The sequence below is a fragment of the Sitophilus oryzae genome, unplaced genomic scaffold (assembly GCF_002938485.1).
Source record: "Sitophilus oryzae breed Bouriz unplaced genomic scaffold, Soryzae_2.0 scaffold_306_pilon_pilon, whole genome shotgun sequence".
Taxonomy (NCBI): Eukaryota; Metazoa; Arthropoda; class Insecta; order Coleoptera; family Curculionidae; genus Sitophilus; species Sitophilus oryzae.
This window is the reverse complement of record NW_022146870.1, coordinates 1352923-1376695: the sequence shown is the minus strand read 5'-3', so window position 1 is coordinate 1376695 and position 23773 is coordinate 1352923. Positions and strand designations below refer to the sequence as shown.

Sequence of the window (23773 nt, the reverse complement as noted above, 5' to 3'; positions counted from 1 at the left end):
GTAACAAGAATTATTTAGTATTCATTACACAAAAAGAGTAGAAATACTGATATATACAGTAAAATTAAAGTTTATAATAAACATCTGCAGCTCTCGATAAAACATCGATACCATTTTTAATATCGATATACATCACCATTACTAGTTTATCGACGAAATTTTTGAATGCGTCGATCGCGTCCTCGTCATCGCACAAAATTTAAAATTACGTCAATATGATACTTTTGCTCGTTTTCATCTACTCATTGTTATGAAGCGAGGAAATATTATGCGACTTATATTTTATTCATTTGGAATTTATGCGTTTTTTTTTGCTTGAACTTGTTCCATTATTGACTGTTCATTTGAACTACTTTTGACAGAAATGTCAAATTGGATGTTTTTAAAAATCCGAATCAGCTGATTTTTGTTTTTTCAAAGAACTAGTAGTGTAAAAAATATGTTTTAACAATTACGAATATATTTATAACATAAATGAATAAGTTTTATATGTTGTTTTACCAATGCGTTCATCTGTAAGTTATATTTTGTCGTCCAGCACAACCGAACCAAACATGTCTCACCCAGATTATGAACAATTCTCTCATGATCACGCGGCGATATTGATTCTTTTGAAGCACATAGGTTCCCAGTTAAAACCCAAAACTTTTAATAAGTTCTATGACCGAATTTCCAAGATAAACGAGGTAAAAATAACAGACTCCACTGGACAAGTACGAAACATAACGGTTCGCTTTGTTAAAGAACATCCAGTTGAAAACAACGATTGGGGCGACTTTCAGACACACAGAAGGCTTTTAGGGCTTGTTTCTTTAGGCAAGTATGATTCCCAAACTGAACTGAACGAAGTATGCAGAGTTCATGAGAGTTTAAAGGTGAAATACAATGCAACTCTTTACGATTCAAGATGTGTCTTGTTTGGACCGGCTAAAGATAGTACTAGTGGTTCTCCAACGGATGTTTCGAGTAGCTCTGAAGATACTTCTGATCCTAAAACCACCGTAGAAGAATACACCACCCCCAGTAACTTTAAAACCCGAGCTTTATTCTATGAAGAATCTTCAGTTTGTTCTGATCTAGAAAACCAGATTACTGAGTTTATTAACTCATTGTTCTGGGTTTTGGAGTCAAAAAAGCTTGAAAGATCTCGGGAAAAGTTAGAGAGAGTGTCTTTACTGTATGCGCCCTTTGAGAAAAAAGATTTTGTTGGTTTGGATATGGAATCGCGTCAAAATAAAAAAAGATGTACCGGAAGAATGACTAAACATTTGGGTGATCTTTGTTTGCAAGCAGGATTAATAGCTGAGAGTTTACAGTATTACACAAATGCGGCGGACATTTTGAAAGGTGTAAACGATTGGTTATGGCTTGGTGCAGCTTACGAAGGCCTTGCAGCTGCATCTGCGTTAGTTTTGTACCCAAATATGCAAAGAAATGAACATTTTCAACGTATAGGAAGCTTACCGGAAGGTTCCCCTAAGAAACCTAACCCTGAAGCACACCAAAATAACCCCACAGTTGTGCGTAAAAACATTCCAAACGTACTGGCGCCTGATGATATATCAAAAAGATACAGGGAAGCTATAATTCACTATAGTAAGTACCAGAACGCTGGTATTATTGAGACTGAGGCTAGTTTTAAAGCTGCTAGAATAGCCGTGGAACAGAATCATGCATTACAAGCTGCTAGTTTTTTGCAAAATGTTGTTTATATTAATTTATCTTTGTCGGAGCAAGAAAAAATACAGAGGTTTGAGACACTGGCTGATTTGTATACACAAATTGGATTTAATAGAAAGGCTGCGTTCTGTTTGAGACTAGCCGCAACTAGGTAAATTAATAATATATAATTTTAGGTTTGAATGTAGTTTTTAGTTATTTTTTTCCTTTCTGTATTTAGATATGTTTCTCCACAAAATCCCAATCCAAACTGGAGTAGGTGTTACACTCTAATGCTGCAAAGTTTATCAGGGCATAAGCTTTTATTGGATCCAATCGAGATGCAGGAAGCTGACCAGGGTTGGGCAGTTCTTCAAATTCAAATTTTACAGGTAAAAAAATTACTTCTTATAGTATCTTATTATAGATTATATTTAAAATATAATAAACTCTAATTTTTATAGTTGTATTGAAACAAATCACACATTTTGTCTTAAAAAAATACATTTTTTTGCTATAACAAATTATCTTAACTATGATCAAAGAGTAAAAATAACTATACTAAAAATTCGCGTAAAAGTTTCAGGGCCATGGCCATGAGTAATATATACAGGGTGTCCCAGAAATAAGTACAGATATTTTAAAGGGTGGTGGATCTCAATAAAAGAAACATATTTTGCCATATTGTCAAGAAATAATGTTTTTTTAACTAAAAACCAAAAAAAATTTCCAAACATTTTTTAAAAAAATTCCAAATTTTCAAAAAAAATTTTCGCGAAAAAACTTTATAGGCGTATTTCTGGAGTCGAAATATACCTACTACCAGTTAAAATATCTGTACTTATTTCTGGGATACCCTGTATAATACCGCGAATATCTGCGAAACCGTTAAAAATTTAGGAACGCTTTAACTTTATAGTTTAGTTTAGTTTATAATCATCTGCTCATGATGCTAACATGGTTAGCGAAACGCGCGTCCAGTGTAAAATAAAAGTGTTTTGGTGTATTGTGGTGATTTAGTGTTTTTATTTTGCAACACTTTAACTACAAAAAATATTCGTTTTTTAATTCGGCCTTTAAAATAAAAAATAATATACAAGGTGTTGCATTTTGCATTTAAAAAAATTGAGAACATTGCAGTGTTGGCCATGAGACATTATGAACATTGCAGTGTTGGCCATGGCATAAAAAATACCCTGTATAAGATAATTTGAGTTTTCCTTTGCTGTTTTATTGTGTTATTTTTGACGTTTACGAAAATATAGGTCAACGTTAATAATAATACTTTACTTGTATTAATAATTACTTTACTAATAATTTACTGAAGGTTTATACCATTTTTCGGATACACTGTTTTTAATCAAACCTTTAGTAAATAAGAAATGACATGGCAACACCGCATAGTACTTTAAATAAAAATAGTGTACTTAATGCTGAATTTTGTGCTGAACCCAAAACAGTACCGAAAAATAGGGGTTGCAATTTAAACAAAACTTACAACTTTATCTTTACTTTTTTTTGGGCAGTCTGTATACAACAAAATGCTTTTAGGATGTGCACATTTTTAAACCATGCAATATTTATTTAAAGCTTTTTTTTTGCATATATTTGCCAACAATGACGATTTATTTTTTTAAATTAAATAATGAACTTAATGAATTAGGCTCACCCTATTGGACACCCTGTATATTCTGTAATTTTCTTATACAGGACCTTATAGTTGCGGCGAAACGGGCAGGCTACTCCGCCCTAGCCACCCGTCACATGACATTCCTCCTGCAGACCATGTGGCCCCACTTGAGCCCCACCGAGCAAAAGGAACTGGCCATCCAATTGCAGAGCCTTTCCGTGCAGTGCGAGGGTTCCCCCGTGCCGTTGGTGCTCGATTCGGGCGTGGTGGTACCGCCTGCAAATCTTACCGATATTCCGTTGTGCGCCGGGTTTGTTTTGAGGGATTCGAAGCCGCACTTGAGGCCGAAGGTGATCGAGAAAGAGAAGGAGGATACGGGGCCGTTCTTGTTTACGCCCATACATTTCGGTACTGGGAGTCTGGATAGGAGGAAAGATAAATCGAATCCTAAAATGGGTACGTAGCAATTGAAGTCTTATTTTATAGCGGTCGTACGATATCGTAGAATTTTGTAATATTTTTTTTCAAAGACATTATAAAGATAAACATCTCATTCATAAATACTCGTTGGTAGTGTATCAAACATTCCAATGTGTCAAACAAGGACAGAAGAGACAGAGAAGTCTAAAATTTCCGACCCCGGCAACTAGGCGCATTTGGATTGTTCTAATGGCCAGTGGCGTATCGTTTTTTGGAACGAATTTAATTTGTAAAGTAAAAGTAAAGTAATTAGTAAAATTTTTTACTCCATATTAATATACTACATTAACACTTTTCGTTAGATGAGTTTTGTTATAAGGTCTAATATAATAATATAATTGATATCCCACATATACTTATGTTGAAACGTTAGTAGGTAGTTTTCGAAAATCGCTCCAACGTCGATATTCAATTTAAACTTTCAGTTACTTCTATATAAACTTTCAGTTACTTTTGAATATTTACAGGGTGACTCAGGCTTCCGAAACAGTTCTATATTAGGTTTGTGGTTGGTGACTTTTCTTTCATTTTTTTTTAGAATATGGAGGCAATGGTAAAGCACATTTTAGACGTGTAAACATAGGTGGCCGGAACATATTTTCAAACTAAAGTTGTAGATTTGCCATTAAATTTCTATTCCAGAAATACCTAGGGTTGCCACCTGTCCTTTTTTGAAAAGGACAGTCCTTTTTTGGAATAACTTGTCCTTTTGACTTTTTTTGACTTAAAAAGTCATTTTTATTTACGTATTTTTCCTGAGAAAATTACCTACAGCAAACAGAAATATTCTTTTTGTCCAAATTTAATTAGAGATGTTTTAAAACTTATAAATTTTTCTTGTTTAGAATAAGCAACATTATTTAGAACTTCCCGTTTATTCTCAAATGATAGTTTAGGTTTTAGTTTTACCTTTTTTGATCTTAAAAAGAACTTTTCAAAATTAGTAATTAGTAACGATTTAGTTCGCAAATAACGATTTAGTTCGCAATCGATAGCTTCCTGTGAAGTACTGTGTAATAGTTGTTTAATCTTGTATTATTAATAACTTCCTATGCCTAAAATCAATATTTAGTTTAATGAGAAAATGTGTTTTTTTGAAAATATAAGACAAGATTTGACTTTCGGTCTTCTTCTCGTATTATGATGGCTGATGGCTCTGATACGAGGCAATTACCTTTTAGTCTCTCAATCGAAGGCATTTATCGTTAAAAGTATAAAATCTGGGTGCTACTGTATGGGATTTCTGTCGCATAATAATGAATATTACGTTTATTTACAAATTCATTACTTAGGTAGCTACATCAGACAATCAAATTTTAGTTAAATGTCCCAATCTTCATGAACTGTATTAAGCATATGTATTGCGGTTTGAATCACCCTGTATGTTGACAAAAATATTTTGAAAATGTGCGTTACAATGGCCCCGATTTTATGTAAAAAATTGAAATAAAAATCACAAACCAAAAACGTAATAGGTAAAAAGCTTTCTGGGAGGCCTGGGTCAGTCTGTATATAGGTATGTATAAAACTAGTAGCCTAAGAATTATTTACAGTTCGTCCCATTCTAAAAAAAGGTAAACACACCGTACAAATAACTCTAGGAAGAGGTATTTGTATTGTACAGTGGTAAAAAATTGTCTAAACAAGACCGAAGGGGCAGATATAAGATATAATAAAGCAATAAAATGTAAAAAAGGTCAGGTAAACACCTTTGTTTATTTGTTGAGCAAAATTCCTTTAGAATATCGTATATAATGACCAAAATATGATGCAATTTTAAAAAAAATGTCACTTTCTGGCTTATAATAAAGTTTCAAATGCAACGTTTATATTCAAATTTGTTATGATCTACAACAGTTAGGTAGTTTGAGACGAATTATAATTCAAATACTGGCTACTACGTTCTTGTTTTAATAGATCAAAATTCAACAAATATAATTAGAAATTATTTTAATTGTGAGAGGCTCCCTTGTGGGACGCCTATGTACGGCGATTACGGCGGAAACAATACCTACCTGTGAAAAGACAAATTCGGGTAATTTGAGCTTATTTTTCCACACATTTGACACTGTCGTAGCATATAGAAAATTGGCAGATTCAAAAGTACGTTAAACAAAAAAACAAAAACTACTGAAAACACTGAAAAGTTCACTTCGGACTTGATTCCGACTTCAAACATTAATTTAAGCTAAACGTAGTACGCTATAACGGACCAAGGGGCCGTTACGAGGCGAGGGGTGGTAAGTGGGGCGGACGGCTCATTTCATTCTGAAGGCTAGCAGCGACGTTGCCAATAGTTCTAGACGTTTCAGCACATTACACAGTAAACATGTCCTTTAATAGTAACGCATATATCCTCTGGTTAATAACATATTATTATGCATGCTTCTTTAAAAATAAACTATTAATTTAATTAAGAAATTGAGATTTATTGATATCCGGTGCAGGTTTTAAAGTCACCTTTTCTGCAAATCAAACTAAGTAGATAGGCGCAAATTTGAGATGTGGCAATGTCGCCTTCTCTATCTCAGTTGGTTTTTACAGTACGTAGTCAACCTCCGATTGTTTGATCGGGTTAAAATGCACAATGTGATATCTGTTCTTACTAAATCTATGTTTTTTTTAGATTTCTTATGGGTTGAGAATGAGGTTTGCGAAGTTTCCCTAAAACTGATTAATCCTCTGCCGTTCGAACTGAAAGTCAGCAATATGCGTCTGTTAACGTCCGGAGTTGTGTTCGAGTCGGTTCCAGAAACAATCGTTTTACCTCCAGACGTTCCAACTTCCCTAACTTTAAGTGGATGGGCAAGGGAAAGTGGAGAATTGGAAATAGCTGGTAAAAAAATTACAGTTTAATCATATAATACATACAGGATGTTTAAAAAACATGTGCCATCGCTCGTGGGGCGATTCCTCGCGTAAAAATAAGATTTATTTTTTATATCAACATAGGTCTGATTCTGCTTTGTTTTGTAGCTACAGGGTGTTAAAATATTAATAATCTTTCGGTTTATTATAATTTTCTTCCAAGTACTTTTAGTGATTCCAATGAAATTTTGAGGGTAAAAGTTCTTATAAGTGCTACATATTTTAATGCTAAAAAAGTATCGATAAATTCATCATGGACGTGCATATGGGTTATCACTGGAGTCTTTTTCAATAAAATAAATAACATGTACGCCACTGACTTTTTTTCTTTAGATATCAATATTGTATATGACAATTAAAAGGTATCTCTTGATATTTTGTCGAATTCGGCTTCCTTGATGAGATAATTAATAAAATTAATAAAATAAAAATTTTACCTAATTTATTATATAAAATATTTCTATTAGTCCAACCTACAGCAATTTGAAATAAAAAATAATGGTATTTAAGATAATTACAAAAAACCTAATTATAAAAAGTTTTAACATCCTGTAACTCTATTCTACTATTCCTGTAACTCTACTCTACTGTGCATTTCCGTACCCATGTTTATAGGAACTTTTTTTCATATGTTTTGATGAGGAATCAATGGGTACTTATTTAAAACTTTCGCAAGTTAATGATATTAAATTTTTTTAAAGGTTGCTATTAGACTTGCGTCAACACAAATTTGTAACGTTTTTAGTTCGTTACATATCTTTTTTATATATAATATATGATGTCTGGGCATATCGTCACCCGATTCCGTATCGTTCGGGCCTGATGATTTATTTGACGAATTTTTACGTTCTCTAGTCCACAACCCTGTTTTCGTTTGACACAACCCTGTTATCGCTCTGTGGAGGCGCGCGCTGTCAACATCGCTTCTGTCAACTCTCTGTGATTTAACTTCACTTTTGGTTTGAACCATATTTCTCTATGGTTTGAACGTTTGGCCTGTCAGACGCCATTAGTCCCAGTTTTTTAGAAATGGTGATTATTTAAATCTTGCTGTGTAATCTGAATCAGCTGCTATTTCGAAGCTACAGGGTAGAGTTGCGGATGGCCCAACCTAACTTGTAATTGTATTTTGCTGGCACGTTGGCGTCCCTTTTCTTTTGTCCTCCAGAATGTCACATGGAAGGAAGGACAGGTTCTTTATTATTTAGTGAGCCCTCGGAAGTAATTCAAGGGTCCAAGCACAGAATATCTAGCTACGCAACAGAAGCCTCGTTACATGTATAAAATTGTAGGTAGCAAAAGGAGACAGACTTTAAAAGCCTGTCTCCAAATCAGATATTTTGATGTGGTAGTTTCGCTACTACATAATAGAGGGCAATAAATTTAAAAGAAAACAGTTTTCTACAAACAAAATTTAAAAGAATTTTGTGCAGTGTTGCCATTGTGTAATTCATATCGTAATACTTCCTGATAAAGCCTACCTTCAAATTTGCTACATCATTTAAACATATTAAAAAATAGATCAGAGCTGTTTTTTTCAGTTTGCCATGTTAGTTGGAATTAAATCTTATGAGCTAAATTACAATCACTTCCTGACGTTTGATTGTATAATTGAATCCTGAATTTTCATTGTAATTCGGCGACTATATAATAAGTATTGTTCTACTATTATGATACCACTTCCTGACGTTCAATTGTGTTCATACCAAGTTCATATCGTATAATCGGGAAAAAACGGCGTTAGCGATAGCTATGAAATGAATATCGCTGTCATTTTATATGTAATTTATATGGGAAATGTCGTCGATCGTCCTTTCAGCCAACTGACGCCGTTTTTTCAGAAGCATATCAAGTGATACCATAATATAGTACTATAGTACGATACATGGCGTTCGATTGGGCTTAAACTTGGTATACTATATCTTCAGTGACATTGTAATATCATGGTACCATGGAGCATATAAAGTGGTAATTTATATAGTACCATATTTGATGACATAGCAATATTAGGTACATGGCGGCAATAGGGCTTAAACTTGGTATACTACGTATATTGGTGATATTGTAATATTATGGTACCATGGAGCATAATACGAGGTACCATAATATAGTACCATATTACGATGCCATTTCCTGGCGTCTGATTGGGCTTAAACTTGTTATACTACGTATCTTCTTCGGTTACATTGTAATATGATGGTACTATGATGCATATAAAGTGGTACCTTAATATAGTACCATATTTCAATACCATTTCCTGGCGTTTCGATTGAGCTCATATTTGATATATACTTGCGTATTTTTGATGACATTGCATTATTATGGTACCATGAAGTATATCAACTGGTACCATAATATAGTACTATATTAGGTACATGGCGTCTCGATTGGGCTCAAACTTGGTATACTACGTATCTTCTGGTTACATTGTAATATGATTGAACTATGATGTATATATAAAGTGGTACTCTTAATATAGTACCATATTACGATACCATTTCCTGGCGTTCGATTGGGCTCAAACTTGGTATACTACGTATCTTCGGTTACATTGTAATATGATTGAACTATGATGTATATAAAGTGTATACCTTAATATAGTACCATATTACGATACCATGTCATGGCGTTCGGATTGTTAAATTTGGTATACTACGGATCTTCGGTGACATTGCAATATTAAGGTACCTTAAAGCATATCGAGTGGTACCATAATATAGTACACTATTACGATATTATTTCCTGGAGTTCGATTGGGTCCCAAATTTGGCATACTTGCGTTTCTTTTATAAAGATTTGTTTAATTAATAATTTTAATTTATTTTACGAATTTTAATTTATTTTAATTTATTGTTCGATGTCGTGACATCAACTTTTATGCCGAACTAATATATTATTAATTGTACCTGTGTCACTTTTTAAAAATCTACCTAGGTCTATATAAATAACGTGCAAACGGAAGAAATTTGTTATTATAGTATTTTTTAGTCAGTTAACATTTTTTTGTATTGCATTTTAATAAATTATTTCCATTATTATTAAACTTATATTTCATTACTAACGTTCCAGCATTAATAATAAATATCACTATCAATCGCCCTGTCTATTATTAATTTTAAAGGTAATTAAAGGTATTTTCTTAGTTAACATTATAAGGTAGTGTATATAAAAAATGTATATGTTTTGTAATAACATACTTAAAACTATTTTAATAGCCAAAGGAATAATTAATATAAGTGTATCTGACAAGAAAAGATGACTAGAAAGAAATACATACTGCATTATACATAATAAAAAGAATGGGATGCCAATTCAAGTCTTTTTGAATCTGGCAACTATGCATATTTAGCCGAGCTATAAGGCCGTCGACGAGCCGTCGATCCAAAACCGAAAGTTCAAAATTTCTAATTATATTCTGATTATGACATTGTCGCGCCATCTAGTATTCTATTTGTGCAATTTTAGCTCTTTCATTTTGAGTATTTTTCTGTTGCGTAGCTAGATATTCTGTGGTCCAAGGTACGGATAGTGTCTTATGTACAGACATTATCTTATGTACAGATGTCCTGTGGACGAGTGTCCCCAGTAAGAACGATTTTTTCTTACATCTAAGTGCCACAGCGTGGATGTAGCTTGAGTCCCATGCTGCTTCACTCCCATTTCTAAGCCTAGTCAGTAGCTACGGCTGTAAGGTGGGATTCATGGTGTCCCTCAATCTGGCCCCCTTTGTTGTTTTGACCAACAGGATCGCCGACAGACAGTACAGAGATGCTAGACCACCTCACGCTGCTACTGTTTGAAGCAAGGTTACATAAAAGAACAGCTAAGTGTATATTTAAGTTCTAGTTTTACATTTTAACATCTAAAACATTTTCAGTCTTAAACAATAACATACATCTTAAGTAATATCGTACAGACTATGTTCAGTGGTTAGATTGTTAAGAACATTCATGTCGATATAATCTTTAAAATATAATTTAGATCTTAGGTTTCATTGCATTACGTCTTGTAATGGTATTACTTTTATAGATATTTTTGCACTATTTTAATAGATGGATAATCAAACATAGATTCTAGAATCTACAGGTTGTAACATCATCGATTTAGCATCATATGGAATATATTAAATTAATTAAAGTAATGCTACATTTCATATTTTCTCTTAAACTTTACATGTCCTGTATTTTATCGTAGTTGTTTTCATTGATATTTAGTACGACTCCTACCACCCCTTTCTTTGACATATAACCACTATATATTTACTAGAACTCTACAATGTCATGTATCAGCAAAGAACGTCATGAATAAATATAGTCATTAGTTTTAAGTATTATACAACTGTGTTTTCTTTCTCTGTACATGCCTGGCGCCCAATATTTATATATCTTTTGTTAATTATTACTGATTAATTTTCTCTCTAGTGAAATACCTTATCCACGACTGCTCTCCGATGAAAAGCTGCCGTTCGCAGTGGTAGTGGTTTAAAAAACGCTACAAATTAATAAAATTGCGTTTATGTCATCAAGGAGGTCGAAATTAATAAAATATTAAGAGACAACTTTTAATCGACGTTAAACTGCTTACACTATTTCGCTAACAAGAGAATAATGTCAGTGGCGTACATGCTTTTTTTAGAAAAATATTCTAGTGATAACCCATATGCAGTAATATGCACGTCCCTGGTGAATATGTCGACACTTTTTTAGCTTTAAAATATGTCGCATTTATAGTAATTGTTACCTTCAAAATTTCATTCGAAACGCTAAAAGTAGTTGGAAGAAAATTACAATAAATCTTTACTACACCCTGTAGCTACGAAACAAAGCAGAAGCGGACCTATGTTGATATGAAAAATAAATCTTATTTTTACGTGAGGCATCTCCCCACGAGAGATGGCACATGTTTTTTTAAACACCCTGTATATCCCATTCAATAACCATTCGGGTTTTTTTTTGTAAATCAGCGTGAAAACTATTAACTTTTTAATATTTTTTTAGGATACAGCACACACGCTTTAGGCGTTAAATCGAATTGTAGGTTAAAATATATGAGTAACACGTTTCCGTTCATGTATAAAATAGATGTAGTTCCTGGCCTACCTGTGCTACAAGTAAGCATTAAAAAAGCCTAACGATAAGCATTCATTTTAGATGTCTTCAAAAAATTTATTAATATAAAGCAATCTATAGGCTGTCCAACGAGGAGAGTTTCTGTCATTTTCAACGAGTGTCTGTCATTTTAATTAACTGGTTAAGCCCATAGATAAAAGAAAATAATATTCTATTAAGATAGATATGAAACTTAATAGTAAAATTTTGGGTCAAAGCGCCCCTCCGTGTTCTTAGTAGACACTACGTTTAACCCAGCGCCTTCGCCTTTTCTGCTGTAAATATGTTTTATGTTTATATTTGATTTCAAAGGATTTAGTTTTAAAGTTACACTGATATATTAGTATATCAGAGTAACTTTAATAAAACATAAGAATATATGTATACAGGATGTTTCAAAACAAATGCGAAAAACTTTAGGGGGTGATTCCTTGTTCAAAATAAAGGGTAGTTTGCTTTATAAACGTTGGGTCAAAAGTCAACCATTAGGGAGATATCGCGGTACAAAGATGGCGGAAAAATAAGGTTTTTATTTTTTATCTTGAAAACGAAAAGAGATAGACTAATAAAATTTTATGGAAGCATTACTGTTATGAAAACACACTTTCTGGTAATTTTTCACTTTTTTAAAATGAGTGGAAGGGGTTGAAATAAACTACCCTCTATCATTTTGTTAACGAAATTTAAAGAAAGATCTTATCAAACACATGGGTGCTTTAATTTGATAGTTTAGTTTGTTTAGAAACTTTTTACCTCTTGTGTTTTTTTTGATAAAACTCACCGATTGGAAATTAAAAATAAAATGTAAAGCATTACATGTCAGGACAAAAAACATTTTTAGATTAAGAATCTAGTGATAATAACGATAATAATAATCTTCTAGATAATAACGTATTGCAGTAGAGTAATGTCAAATAAAATAATATTAGGAACATCCTAAAAAGTAACAGCGGCCGACTAGATTTTTTCCTAAAAAAATTACAGCAGCCCACTAGATTCTTTATCAGAAAATGTTTTTTGTCCTGACATGTAATGTTTTACATTTTATTTTTTAATTTCAGATCGGTGAGTTTTATCAAAAAAATACAAGAGATAAAAAAGTTTCTAAACAAACTAAACTATCCAAATTAATTTTTTTGCATGTGTTTGATAAGATTTTTCTTTAAATTTCGTTAACAAGAATGATAGGGGTAGTTTATTTGAACCCCTTCCACTCATTTTAAAAAAGTGAAAAAATTACCAGAAAGTGTGTTTTCATAACAGTAATGCTTTCATAAAATTTTATTAGTCTATCTCTTTTCGTTTTCAAGATAAAAAATAAAAACATTATTTTTCCGCCATCTTTGTACCGCAATATCTCCCTAATGGTTGACTTTTGACCCAACGTTTATGAAGCAATCTACCCTTTATTTTGAACAAGGAATCACCCCCTGAAGTTTTTCGCATTTGTTTTGAAACACCCTGTATATTTTACAGTTTATTAAATATAAATTTTGACTACAAGGTAGAAAGTAAATCACAATATTTGATAAAACTTATAAGTATACCATTTTTACAGTTAATAAATAATGAAATTATTTCTGACTATGATATTTAAAATTTAGATAGATGAATATTAAAAAACATACCGGGTATTTGCAGACGCAGGCCCAAATTCAATAAAAACCACACAGAAAATTTTTTTTCACAGAAAAGGTATTTTTTGATTTATCAACAGTCATTGTCAAGTTGACAATATACAGGGTGTTTTCTAATTAGTCTAAAAAATTTTGGTGTGATTCCTCATGATGTGTTCGTAAAACAATTTTTATATAACCTTTGGGTCTAAAGTACTTCCTTTCTGATCTACAGTTGCCGAGAAAAAAATAAATATACTTATTAAGAGCCCGCCTTAAGCCGTTTTCTAACGATTTTTTATTTTTTAGATTAATTAGGAAACGCCCTGTATATGCATATCACAGGCAACCAAATAAACTATTAACCTCTAAAAATTATTTTTCCTACCACTAACGACATACCGTGTTTTTAGTGAGTACTAAATTATTTTATCAAAATTTCACCATATAAGTTTCCAGGCAATGGTTAAGCCTCTCTCTCTCTCTCAGAACTCTATTGGGTAGCTTAGACACCTCAAGGAACCAATGAGAGTTGCACTCAATTTAAATTTGACAGCTGTTTGAATTTTGTATAAATCTCGGTTCTTTGGGCAACCAGCTACGTCGAAACACCGGTTCAAACAAAAAGCAGCAAAAAGGAGATGTTAACTGAGAATACTTTCCTTTTTTATTAGTTCTTTGACGTGTCAAGCTTGATTGCTAGCGACACAACGTAGTTTTGAGAACTAGGCTTTAAATGTTTATTTTTGTAAATTTTTGTATGTCAGCTGTCGAAATTTTTCCTGACTTGTTGGACAGACCTTTGCTGGGTAAATGTTACTATCACTATTATTCCATGATTATGCCTATCTTAACGTAGGTTTTCGTGGTTTTAGATTTCAACATCGCTTCCCCAAAGCGCGTCGTTTTCAAACTTCCACGACGATAACATCGTGACGTCGGCTAGTGTGAGCTTGTATCACGGAGAGGGCGCGCAGTGCACCGTTACACTGACCAACGACAGCCAGATACCGATAGAAATGCTCGACGTCACGATAAGCAGCGTTTTGGAACAGAATCTGCAGGACGAGATATTTCGGTTCGACGAGGAGGAGGTGAAGAGGTTATTGCCGCTGTTGCCAGATCAAACGGCTACTTTTACTGTGAGGTAATTGTGGGTAATAACTTCAATTAAGAATATGTTTAAAAATAAAGATAAAATATATTTGGAATACAATAAACAATTAAATTCTATTTAAATTGATACTTTAATAGTCTGTATGCTGCGGCGAATTTTTTGGCGCCAAACACGGCAACGTCGCCTAGTTTGCCTCACGAACTGAACAGCGGACTGTTTAGCAGCATGTCGACGTCATTGCCTGGAAATTCCCTATCCAGAGTTAACTCCAGGTATGTAATATACAGCGTGGTTCAAATTCTATATCAGGCTCGAATAGTGTTCGAGATGGTAATCGCAAAATAATTTCCGATGCACGTGTTGAACTTTGAGTGACAAGCGATGGCGACAGCGCTGCCAGATTGTGATGGATTTATGAGATGAATCTTAATTTAAAATTGACAAACACATTTATTATATCATTTTTTAAGGAGTTTTACGTTTTATTTTTAATTTAATAACTAATATTTTAGTGATTAATTGATTTATTTGTTTTATAGCTTATTTTACTTATTACATATTGGCAAAAACTAGTCTATTATGAAGATAAAATAACTTTAACAAAACTAACTTTAACTTTTTTTTTTTTGTCAAATAATAAAGGACAGCATTGCTGAAGACGGCGCAATGTGACCAACATAGCGATAATAAAATTCGGTTTAAACTAATTTTTGCAGCTTTAAATTAAAGAAAATATCTGTTACAATCATTTGCTCTATAAAGTAAAATAAAGAGCTGCTCGCTATCCTAAATTATAAAAGAAATTTAAACGTTATTGCCAAAATTTCATTTAGTCAGGTTTATAGACTTTAGTGTCAATGTCGATCTGATTGATGACGTGCACCGGAAAATGTTTTGCGATTACAATATGTGTAATATTGGCAAAAACATGATCTTGAATAAGCATTAATAAAATCGCAATTTCAACATATTGAAAGTTGAAATTTGGGTTATGTTGTTAAGGGAAGTATATATATTTGATCTGTTTAAAGAAATCAATTAGACATTATACAGTGAGACAAAAAATATAATATGTATTTCCAGTTCTTATAAAATTGCTCAAATCTTAGCTCGTTATTGATTCGAAATTGATATTGTTTTTAGTTTTCGTTCGTCAAACTCGGGTCATTCTAGCTTAGCCGGAGGTCTCACTGCATTATTTCAGCAACAACCAATAAGTTCATCGGCAGTGGAGGCGCAATTAAAATTAAGGTAACAGAAGAGAAATAACTAAAGCTGAAAATTCAGTAAAATGCCAAATAATACATGTATATTGCATTAAAACATTAAAAAAATGGTGTTTTTAGGTATAGTGGAGGGGCTGGGCTAGAATCGCAGCATTGTCGAACCAGTACGGTATTTTTCATGGTAGAAATGCTACCATCTCTGCAAGTAACGAATTGGGATGTCATGCCGGCGGAAACGTAAGCGAAATTACTTTAAAAAAGTATGCAACTAACAGTACACAAAATCCTAATAATTTCATAGTTCTAGGTCATCGGAAAATACCCTATAAATTTTGATTCCCTTGATAGTGCCGCAATATACATTTTTTTGCGTTTTATGCGGTTAAAATTTTGTCTTTAAATGAAGAGTTTTATGAGGATTATTATCTTAGAATGTCAATTGATTCTGAATTGATTTTGCTATGATTCGTAGGCGTATTGTTGGTTGCATATTACGTGACGTCACAGTAGTTGTCCTTTATGGCTGTTTCTTTTTGTTTAACGACTGTTATTTTTCAGGAGCTCGCAGTTTTATTTGGTTTTGGACATAATCAATTTGACTACGCAAGAAATGGAACTGGAATACGCTCATGCCAAATGTATGCTGGTCGAAGCTCAGGAGAGTTGCAGAGTTCCCGTACCGGTCGATAGATGTCCCTTATCGAAGTTATCAGGTATACAGGACGTCACAAATTCCAGAGTTGCCATTAGTATCTCGGAAAGCATGAAAGATACGAAGGAGTATGATCAAATTATGGCAAAGTTTCACGGTTTTATGTGTAACGTTTTGATAATTAAAAAAAAAACGAAATATTGTAAAATCGTTTTTAATTTTTTCTGGACTTATTTGAAAACATGTTTTAAAATAAATGTCACTTCGTTATTGTCATTTTTTCCTCTTTATAAGATGGTGTAAGTAAATTTCTAATCCGACGTTTCGTTTCCGAGATACCATCATCAACTTTCTTTTATTATTAAATACGGATCTGGATTTTTATTTTCAGATTTCTATGAAGAATACAATCATTCGAAAACCTCGGTCGATGTGGACAAAATCTGTTCGGAGCATATAGCGGAACAAGTGAACTTAAAATGGTTACTGAACGCTACGGATTCGTCAGGGCTGGCCTCATTAAAAGGCATCACGCTGAATAGTAGAATGCTGGATGTCGTTCGAATGTCGCCATTACAATGGGGTGAGTCCAGTTTGTAGACTAATAAAAGTGTACAGGATGAGTCTTAAATAAGTGCAAATATTCTCAGGGCTGTCCAAAATAACCGAGTTATTTTACTTTGAAATTTGCAAAAAAAAGATTGTTATCTTAAATTTTAAGCACCACTGGATTTTTTCTTTTTTTATTCGTTCAATTAAATTTAATCTACTATGTTGTCATGTTCGCAATATAGTATATTTTTGAAGTAAAAATTTAAAAATTTGATAACTTTTTTTCAAAAATAAAAAGTACAGTATTTTTTTTCCAGTGAAGAAAACTCATAGATATAGTTCTTTGGTCGAAATATACCACTCCTTAAAATATATGCACTTATTTTAGACTTACCCTGTTTAGTAGTGATGGGCATTACAATTCTTTTTAATGAATCGAATCACGCGATTCAATTCCTCACAATGTATCGTCCATACCCAAACTTCTCACTGTCCCTATCCGAAATTTTCATTTTCACTCAAAATTTCATGTCCCTACACGAAACTCAATGTCCCTATCCCAAATTTTCCACTATTCCTACCCCGAACTTTTCACTAGCCCAACTCGAAAATTTCAATGTCCCTCCCTACTTTTCGCTGTCCCTACCAGAAATTTTCTCTGACACTACGTGAAATTTTCATTGTCCCTACAGGAAACTTCCAATGTTCCTACCCCAACTTTTCAATATCCCTACACGAAATTTTCATTTTCCCTACACGAAACTTTCAATGTCCCTACCCCTACTTTTCACTATCCCTACCCGAAATTTTCATTGTCCCTACACGAAACTTCCAATATCTCTACCCCAACTTTTTAATACCCTACACGAAATTTTCAATGTCCCTATTTCCCTGACACTGTCCCTAGCCGAAATTTTCAGTCCCTACACGAAATTTTCAATATCCCTACACGAAATTTTCAATATCCCTACACGAAATTTTCATTTTCCCTACACGAAACTTTCAATGTCCCTACCCCTACTTTTCACTATCCCTACCCGAAATTTGCATTGTCCCTACACGAAACTTCCAATGTCCCTACCTCAACTTTCAATGTCCCTACCCGAAATTTTTACTGTTCCTACTCGAAACTTTCAATGTCCCTACCCCAACTTTTCAATGTTCCTACACGAAATTTTCATTGTCCCTACACGAATCCAATGTCCCTACCCGAAACTTTCAGTGTCCCTACCCGAAATTTTCATTGTTGTTTATTATTTAATTTCCAGATGTAAAAATTAATGGAGATGCGATACACGCCCAAGAAGACTTATCTTGCGAAGCAGGCGATTGTATGGAGCTACAAATGTCCATTGGAAACAGTCTGGAAACATCCATAAAAGAACTCGCATTATCGGTCCAATTTTATCAAGATTACAATAACGGAACGCTGAATTACCGGATGGATACCAGGCTGGCCATAGCAGGCACCCCAAAGTAAGGAAAATTAATATTTCTTAAGTTCATTTTTTTAAAAATAAACCTTTTATTTTTTAGGAAAATTCTGTCGGTTTTGGAGCCACAAGAAACAGCAAGTCACAAATGCAACGTAATATTTTTTACGCCAGGGTTGTACAAGATGGATATACAATGTTACACGCCTGACGGTGCCTCGGTTAGTACAGGACCTTTAATAAATACAGGGCACGTTTGGAAATTTACACCGCCGGTGTCGATTCAAGTGAAATAAAGTGTAATATTTAAATGTTATATTGAAATTTTAAAGAGTTATGTTGCCATAAGTTTTAATTTATTTTTGTTAATATTTATTAATCGTAATAAAGAATTTTATTTAGTATATTTGTTTAACTTTTTTCCCTACAAATTACGTGAATCTTGCAAGGAAATTCCAATTAATTAGAAAAGAAAAACAGTTTAGTCTCTGTTGTCTAGGTGTCAAAACTTATTTGTGCCAGTCAAAAAGAAAATCACGAAAAAAAGGTTAAAACTAAAGCAATCAAAACTTTTTTGTGCCAATCAAAAACCGAAAATCACGAAAAAGGTTGAAACTAAAGCAATCAAAACTTATTTGTGCCAATCAAAAAGCGAAAATCGCAAAAAAAAGTTGAAACTAAAGCAATCAAAGATTATTTGTGCCAATCAAAAAGCGATAATCACAAAAAAAAGGATGAAACTAAAGAAATCAAAACTTATTTGTGCCAATCAAGAAGCGAAAATCACAAAAAAAAGATGAAACTAAAGCAATCAAAACTTATTTGTGTCAGTCAAAAAGCGAAAATCACGGAAAAAATGTTGAAACTAAAGCAATCAAAACTTATTTGTACTAATCAAAAAGCGAAAATCACCAAAAAAAGGTTGAAACTAAAGCAATCAAAACTTATTTGTGCCAATCACAAAGCGAAAATCACAAAAAAAAAGTTGAAACTAAAGCAATCAAAACTTATTTGTGCCAATCAAAAAGCAAAAATCTAAAAAAAGGTTGAAACTAAAGCAATTAAAGCTTATTTGTGCCAATCAAAAAGCGATAATCACAAAAAAAAGGATGAAACTAAAGCAATCAAAACTTATTTGTGCCAATCAAGAAGCGAAAATCACAAAAAAAAGATGAAACTAAAGCAATCAAAACTTATTTGTGCCAATCAAAAAGCGAAAATCACGGAAAAAAATGTTGAAACTAAAGCAATCAAAACTTATTTGTTCCAATCAAAAAGCAAAAATCGCGACAAAAGGTTGAAACTAAAGCATCCAAAACTTATTTGTACCAATGAAAAAACGAAAATCACAAAAAAAAAGTTGAAACTAAAGCAATCAAAACTTATTTGTGCCAATCAAAAAGCAAAAATCTAAAAAAAAGTTGAAACTAAAGCAATCAAAGCTTATTTGTGCCAATCAAAAAGCGATAATCACAAAAAAAAGGATGAAACTAAAGCAATCAAAACTTATTTGTGTCAATCAAAAAGCGAAAATCACAAAAAAAAGGATGAAACTAAAGCAATCAAAACTTATTTGTGCCAATCAAAAAGCGATAATCACAAAAAAAAAAGATGAAACTTAAGCAATCAAAAAGCGAAAATCACAAAAAAAAAAGATGAAACTAAAGCAATCAAAACTTATTTGTGTCTATCAAAAAGCGAAAATCACGGAAAAAAATGTTGAAACTAAAGCAATCAAAACTTATTTGTGCCAATCACAAAGCGAAAATCACAAAAAAGTTTGACACTACAAGAAAGAAAACTTGTTCGTGCAACTAAAAAAATTGGGACGTTATCTTTATTATCACAATTACTTTTAGTTAGTTTTACTTTAGGGGGAGAAATTAAACTACAATATAAATACATTTTCTCTTTATTATTGATAAATTATAACATACTTTTCAGTTTATGTACATGTTGTTTCATCACTAAAAAAATGGTATAAGTCTACATTAAATAAAAACACCTTAGAATATACTTTTTCCGATATAATTTGTTATTAAAAAACGCCCAAATAATGCGAACAAAAGGAAAAACGAAAGTCATAATAATCGATTAAGAAAAAAAACTAAACGTATTGTATCAATAAAAAAAATTGATTGACATAATATTATCTCATTTTCCTGCGTTTTATGTACAATCATAAAAAATCAACTGTCTATATACATACGAAATAAATCTGTCGAGTTAAAAAAATCGTATAGCTAAAAAAATATTAACTGACTCACTCTCTAAATAAGGTTTCATTTATTTTTTTTTATCACATTGTTGACATCTGAATACATAAGAGTAACCTCTAACTCGCGCGTACTTGCACCTGGACCTTATTTTTATATCAATAATTACCATTTTTTTTCTCTTAAACTGTACACCTAACAACACTTATAGAAACTCTTCTTATCAACTACAATACTTACTTATATCGCGCATAGTTTTTTTTCTTGCTTTATATCGTTAATTCGGATAATTACTGAGTATACACGGTGTACCATAAAAGAATACACACGTAATGTGAATTCTTGAATGCGACACCCTGTATCTTTCATTGGAAAAATATGCTTAAAGACAATTTTACAGTTAAAAATTAAATTATTAACACAAATATAGTTTATTAAAAACTCTTTTATTTTGTTATGACGCTTATGCGCGATTTTCCATTCCTTATATTTAATACAACTTTCTAAACTTTAAAAGCTTATTATATTTTAATAACGACATACCACAAAAAGCACAATACCTTCGATTTTCGAACAATCCAATACTTAGCTCTATCCTTATTTTAAAAATGTTGAATTTCTTAACACGTATTTTACTCAACTTTTCATCAAAATTCATTTCACTGATGTACGTAGACAGTAATATATATTTTTTTTATAAAAAATACTAAATATAACAAAATCCACAAATATTTGCCGTGCTAGTAAAGCTGTTTTAATTCAATATTTCATACGGTATATAATCAAATAAAAACGCCATCACAGTATGCATAGAAATATCTTTGTTTCTAGCTAGAATTCTCAAGAGCTACTTGAGAATTATTATATGTTAAAACCAGTTATAAAAATTAGACAAAATTGTTAAAATACTTAAAAAAATTTGAATACAAACTATTTAATTTTTTTACACTGTAATCACTGTCATCAAGGAGTTCAGCGAGAAACATAACATAAAGCCTGAATTGAAATGCTCCTTCTATGCTTACTATGACGCCGTTTTCATTCTTTTGATACTAAAATACGTGTTGTTATATAATGTTCAGGTGCAAGTACTCTTCTCTACCTATGTACCAGTGGAAAGAGGCAACCGATTTTGTTCAACGGATATGTTCGGATATGGCTAAAAAAATTGTATTTTCGATACTGCAACCACAGAATATCTAGCTACGCAACAGAAAAATACTCGAAATGAAAGAGCTAAAATTGCACAAATAAAATACTAGATGGCGCGACAATATCATAATCAGAATATAATTGGTAATTTTCAATTTTCGGTTTTGGATCGACGTAGATCGACGACACGTCGACGGCCTTGAAGCTCGGTTAAATATGCACAGTTGCCAGATTCAAAAAGACTTTAATTGGCATCCCATTCTTTTCCTGGTGTATAATAATTTCTTTCTATTCTTCCTAAAAAAATACTATAGAAACAAATTTTTTCTGTTTGCCACGTTATTTATATAGACCTAGGTAGATTTTAAAAAGTGACACAGGTACAATTAATAATATATTAGTTCGGCATAAAAATTGCTGTCACGACATCGTACAATAAATTAAAATTCGTAAAATAAATTAAAATTATTAATTAAACAAATCTTTATAAAGAAACGCAAGTATATCAAATTTGGGCCCAAAGCCAGGAAATGGTATCGTAATATGGTACTACATTATGGTAGCCCTTGATATGCTTCATGGTATTGCATAATATTGCAATGTCATCAAAAATACGCAAGTATAATCAAATATGAGCCCAATCGAACGTCAGGAAGTGGTATCGTAATATGGTACTACATTATGGTACCCTTGATATGCTTCATGGTACCATAATATTGCAATGTCATCAAAAATACGCAAGTATAATTAAATATGAGCCCAATCGAACGTCAGGAAGTGGTACCGTAATATGGTACTATATTAAGGTACCACTTTATATGCACCATAATCCCATCATATTACAATGTCACCGAAGATACTTACTATATCAAGTATAAGTCCAATCGCACGCCGGGAAATGGTATCGTATATGGTACTATTATGCTACCTCTTGATATGCTTCATGGTACCATAATATTGCAATGTCATTAAAAATATGCAAGTATATATCAAATATGAGCCCAAATGAACGTCAGGAATTAGTATCATAATATGGTACTATAGAAGGTACCTCTTTATATGCTTCATGGTACCATAATATTACAATGTCACTGAAGATACGTAATAAAACAAGTTTAAGCCCAATCGAACGCCATGTATCGTAATATGGTACTATATTACGGTATCACTTGGATATGCTTCATGGTACCATAATATTGCAATGTCATGAAAAATACGCAAGTATATATCAAATACCGTCTCATACCGAAAAAAACGGCGTCCAGTTGGCTGGGAAAAGACGATCCCATATAAATTTACACATAAAATGACAGCGATTTTCATTTCATAGCCATCGCTAACGCCGTGTTTTCCCGATCATACGGTATGAACACAATCGAACGTCAGGAAGTGGTGTCATAATAGTCGAATTACAATCAAAATTCAGGATTCAGTTAGAATCAAACATCAGGAAGTGATTTTAATTCAGCTCGTAAGATTTAACTCCAACTAACATGGCAAGTTAAATACTTATATCTATTTTAATATGTTTAAATGATGTAGCAAATTTGAAGGTAGGCTTTATCAGGAAGTATTACAATATAAATTACACAATGGCAACACTGCATAAAATTCTTTTAAATTTTGTTTGTAGAAAACTGTTTTCTTTTAAATTGATCGCCCTCTATTATGTAGTAGCGAAACTACCGCATCAAAATATCTGATTTGGAGGCGGGCTTTAAAAGCCTGTCTCCTTTTGAGACCTATGATTTTATACATGTAACGAGGCTTCTGTTGCGTAGCTAGATATTCTGTGCTGCAACCAATGATTTATTTATAAGTCTAGATTCTGGAGTATTTCGGGGTGAAAAAAATTGATAATTTTTGGCCTCTTTCCACTTTTCCTCCGAATCTACTTCATACATTTTCCATTTCGCAAACTCGAAAAACTAGCGGATGTGCACTTATATACTTATATTTTGACTCTGCAGATTGAATCAAAGGCAATGTAAGCAAAGCCACTCGGGTCCGAAAAACGTCTTAAAGACGTTAAAATATGCAAGGTTTAATCTATAACTTCATTAA

At 32.6% G+C, this 23773-nt stretch overlaps 1 protein-coding gene across 1 annotated transcript; it reads left to right on the top strand.

The window, feature by feature from the left end:
- The first annotated feature begins 343 nt into the window (after window positions 1-343).
- Window positions 344-18748, top strand: LOC115884629 (protein brunelleschi). Its single transcript, XM_030903278.1, has 13 exons — window positions 344-1831; window positions 1901-2051; window positions 3370-3745; window positions 6396-6605; window positions 11635-11747; window positions 14237-14508; window positions 14616-14750; window positions 15622-15729; window positions 15825-15941; window positions 16263-16417; window positions 16748-16939; window positions 18177-18384; window positions 18445-18748. The coding sequence occupies exons 1-13, from the start codon at window positions 504-506 to the stop codon at window positions 18635-18637; spliced, it is 3558 nt and encodes a 1185-aa protein (XP_030759138.1). The 5' UTR covers window positions 344-503; the 3' UTR covers window positions 18638-18748.
- Window positions 18749-23773: the final 5025 nt, after the last annotated feature.

What these genes read in the sequence shown, in the direction of transcription:
- LOC115884629 (XM_030903278.1), top strand. Translation starts at nt 504, where the DNA reads ATGCGTTCATCTGTAAGTTATATTTTGTCGTCCAGCACAACCGAACCA. An exon ending in CTGGCCTACCTGTGCTACAA is followed by an intron (nt 11,748 to 14,236) that starts GTAAGCATTAAA and finishes TCGTGGTTTTAG; the next exon opens with ATTTCAACATCGCTTCCCCA. An exon ending in CTATCCAGAGTTAACTCCAG is followed by an intron (nt 14,751 to 15,621) that starts GTATGTAATATA and finishes TATTGTTTTTAG; the next exon opens with TTTTCGTTCGTCAAACTCGG.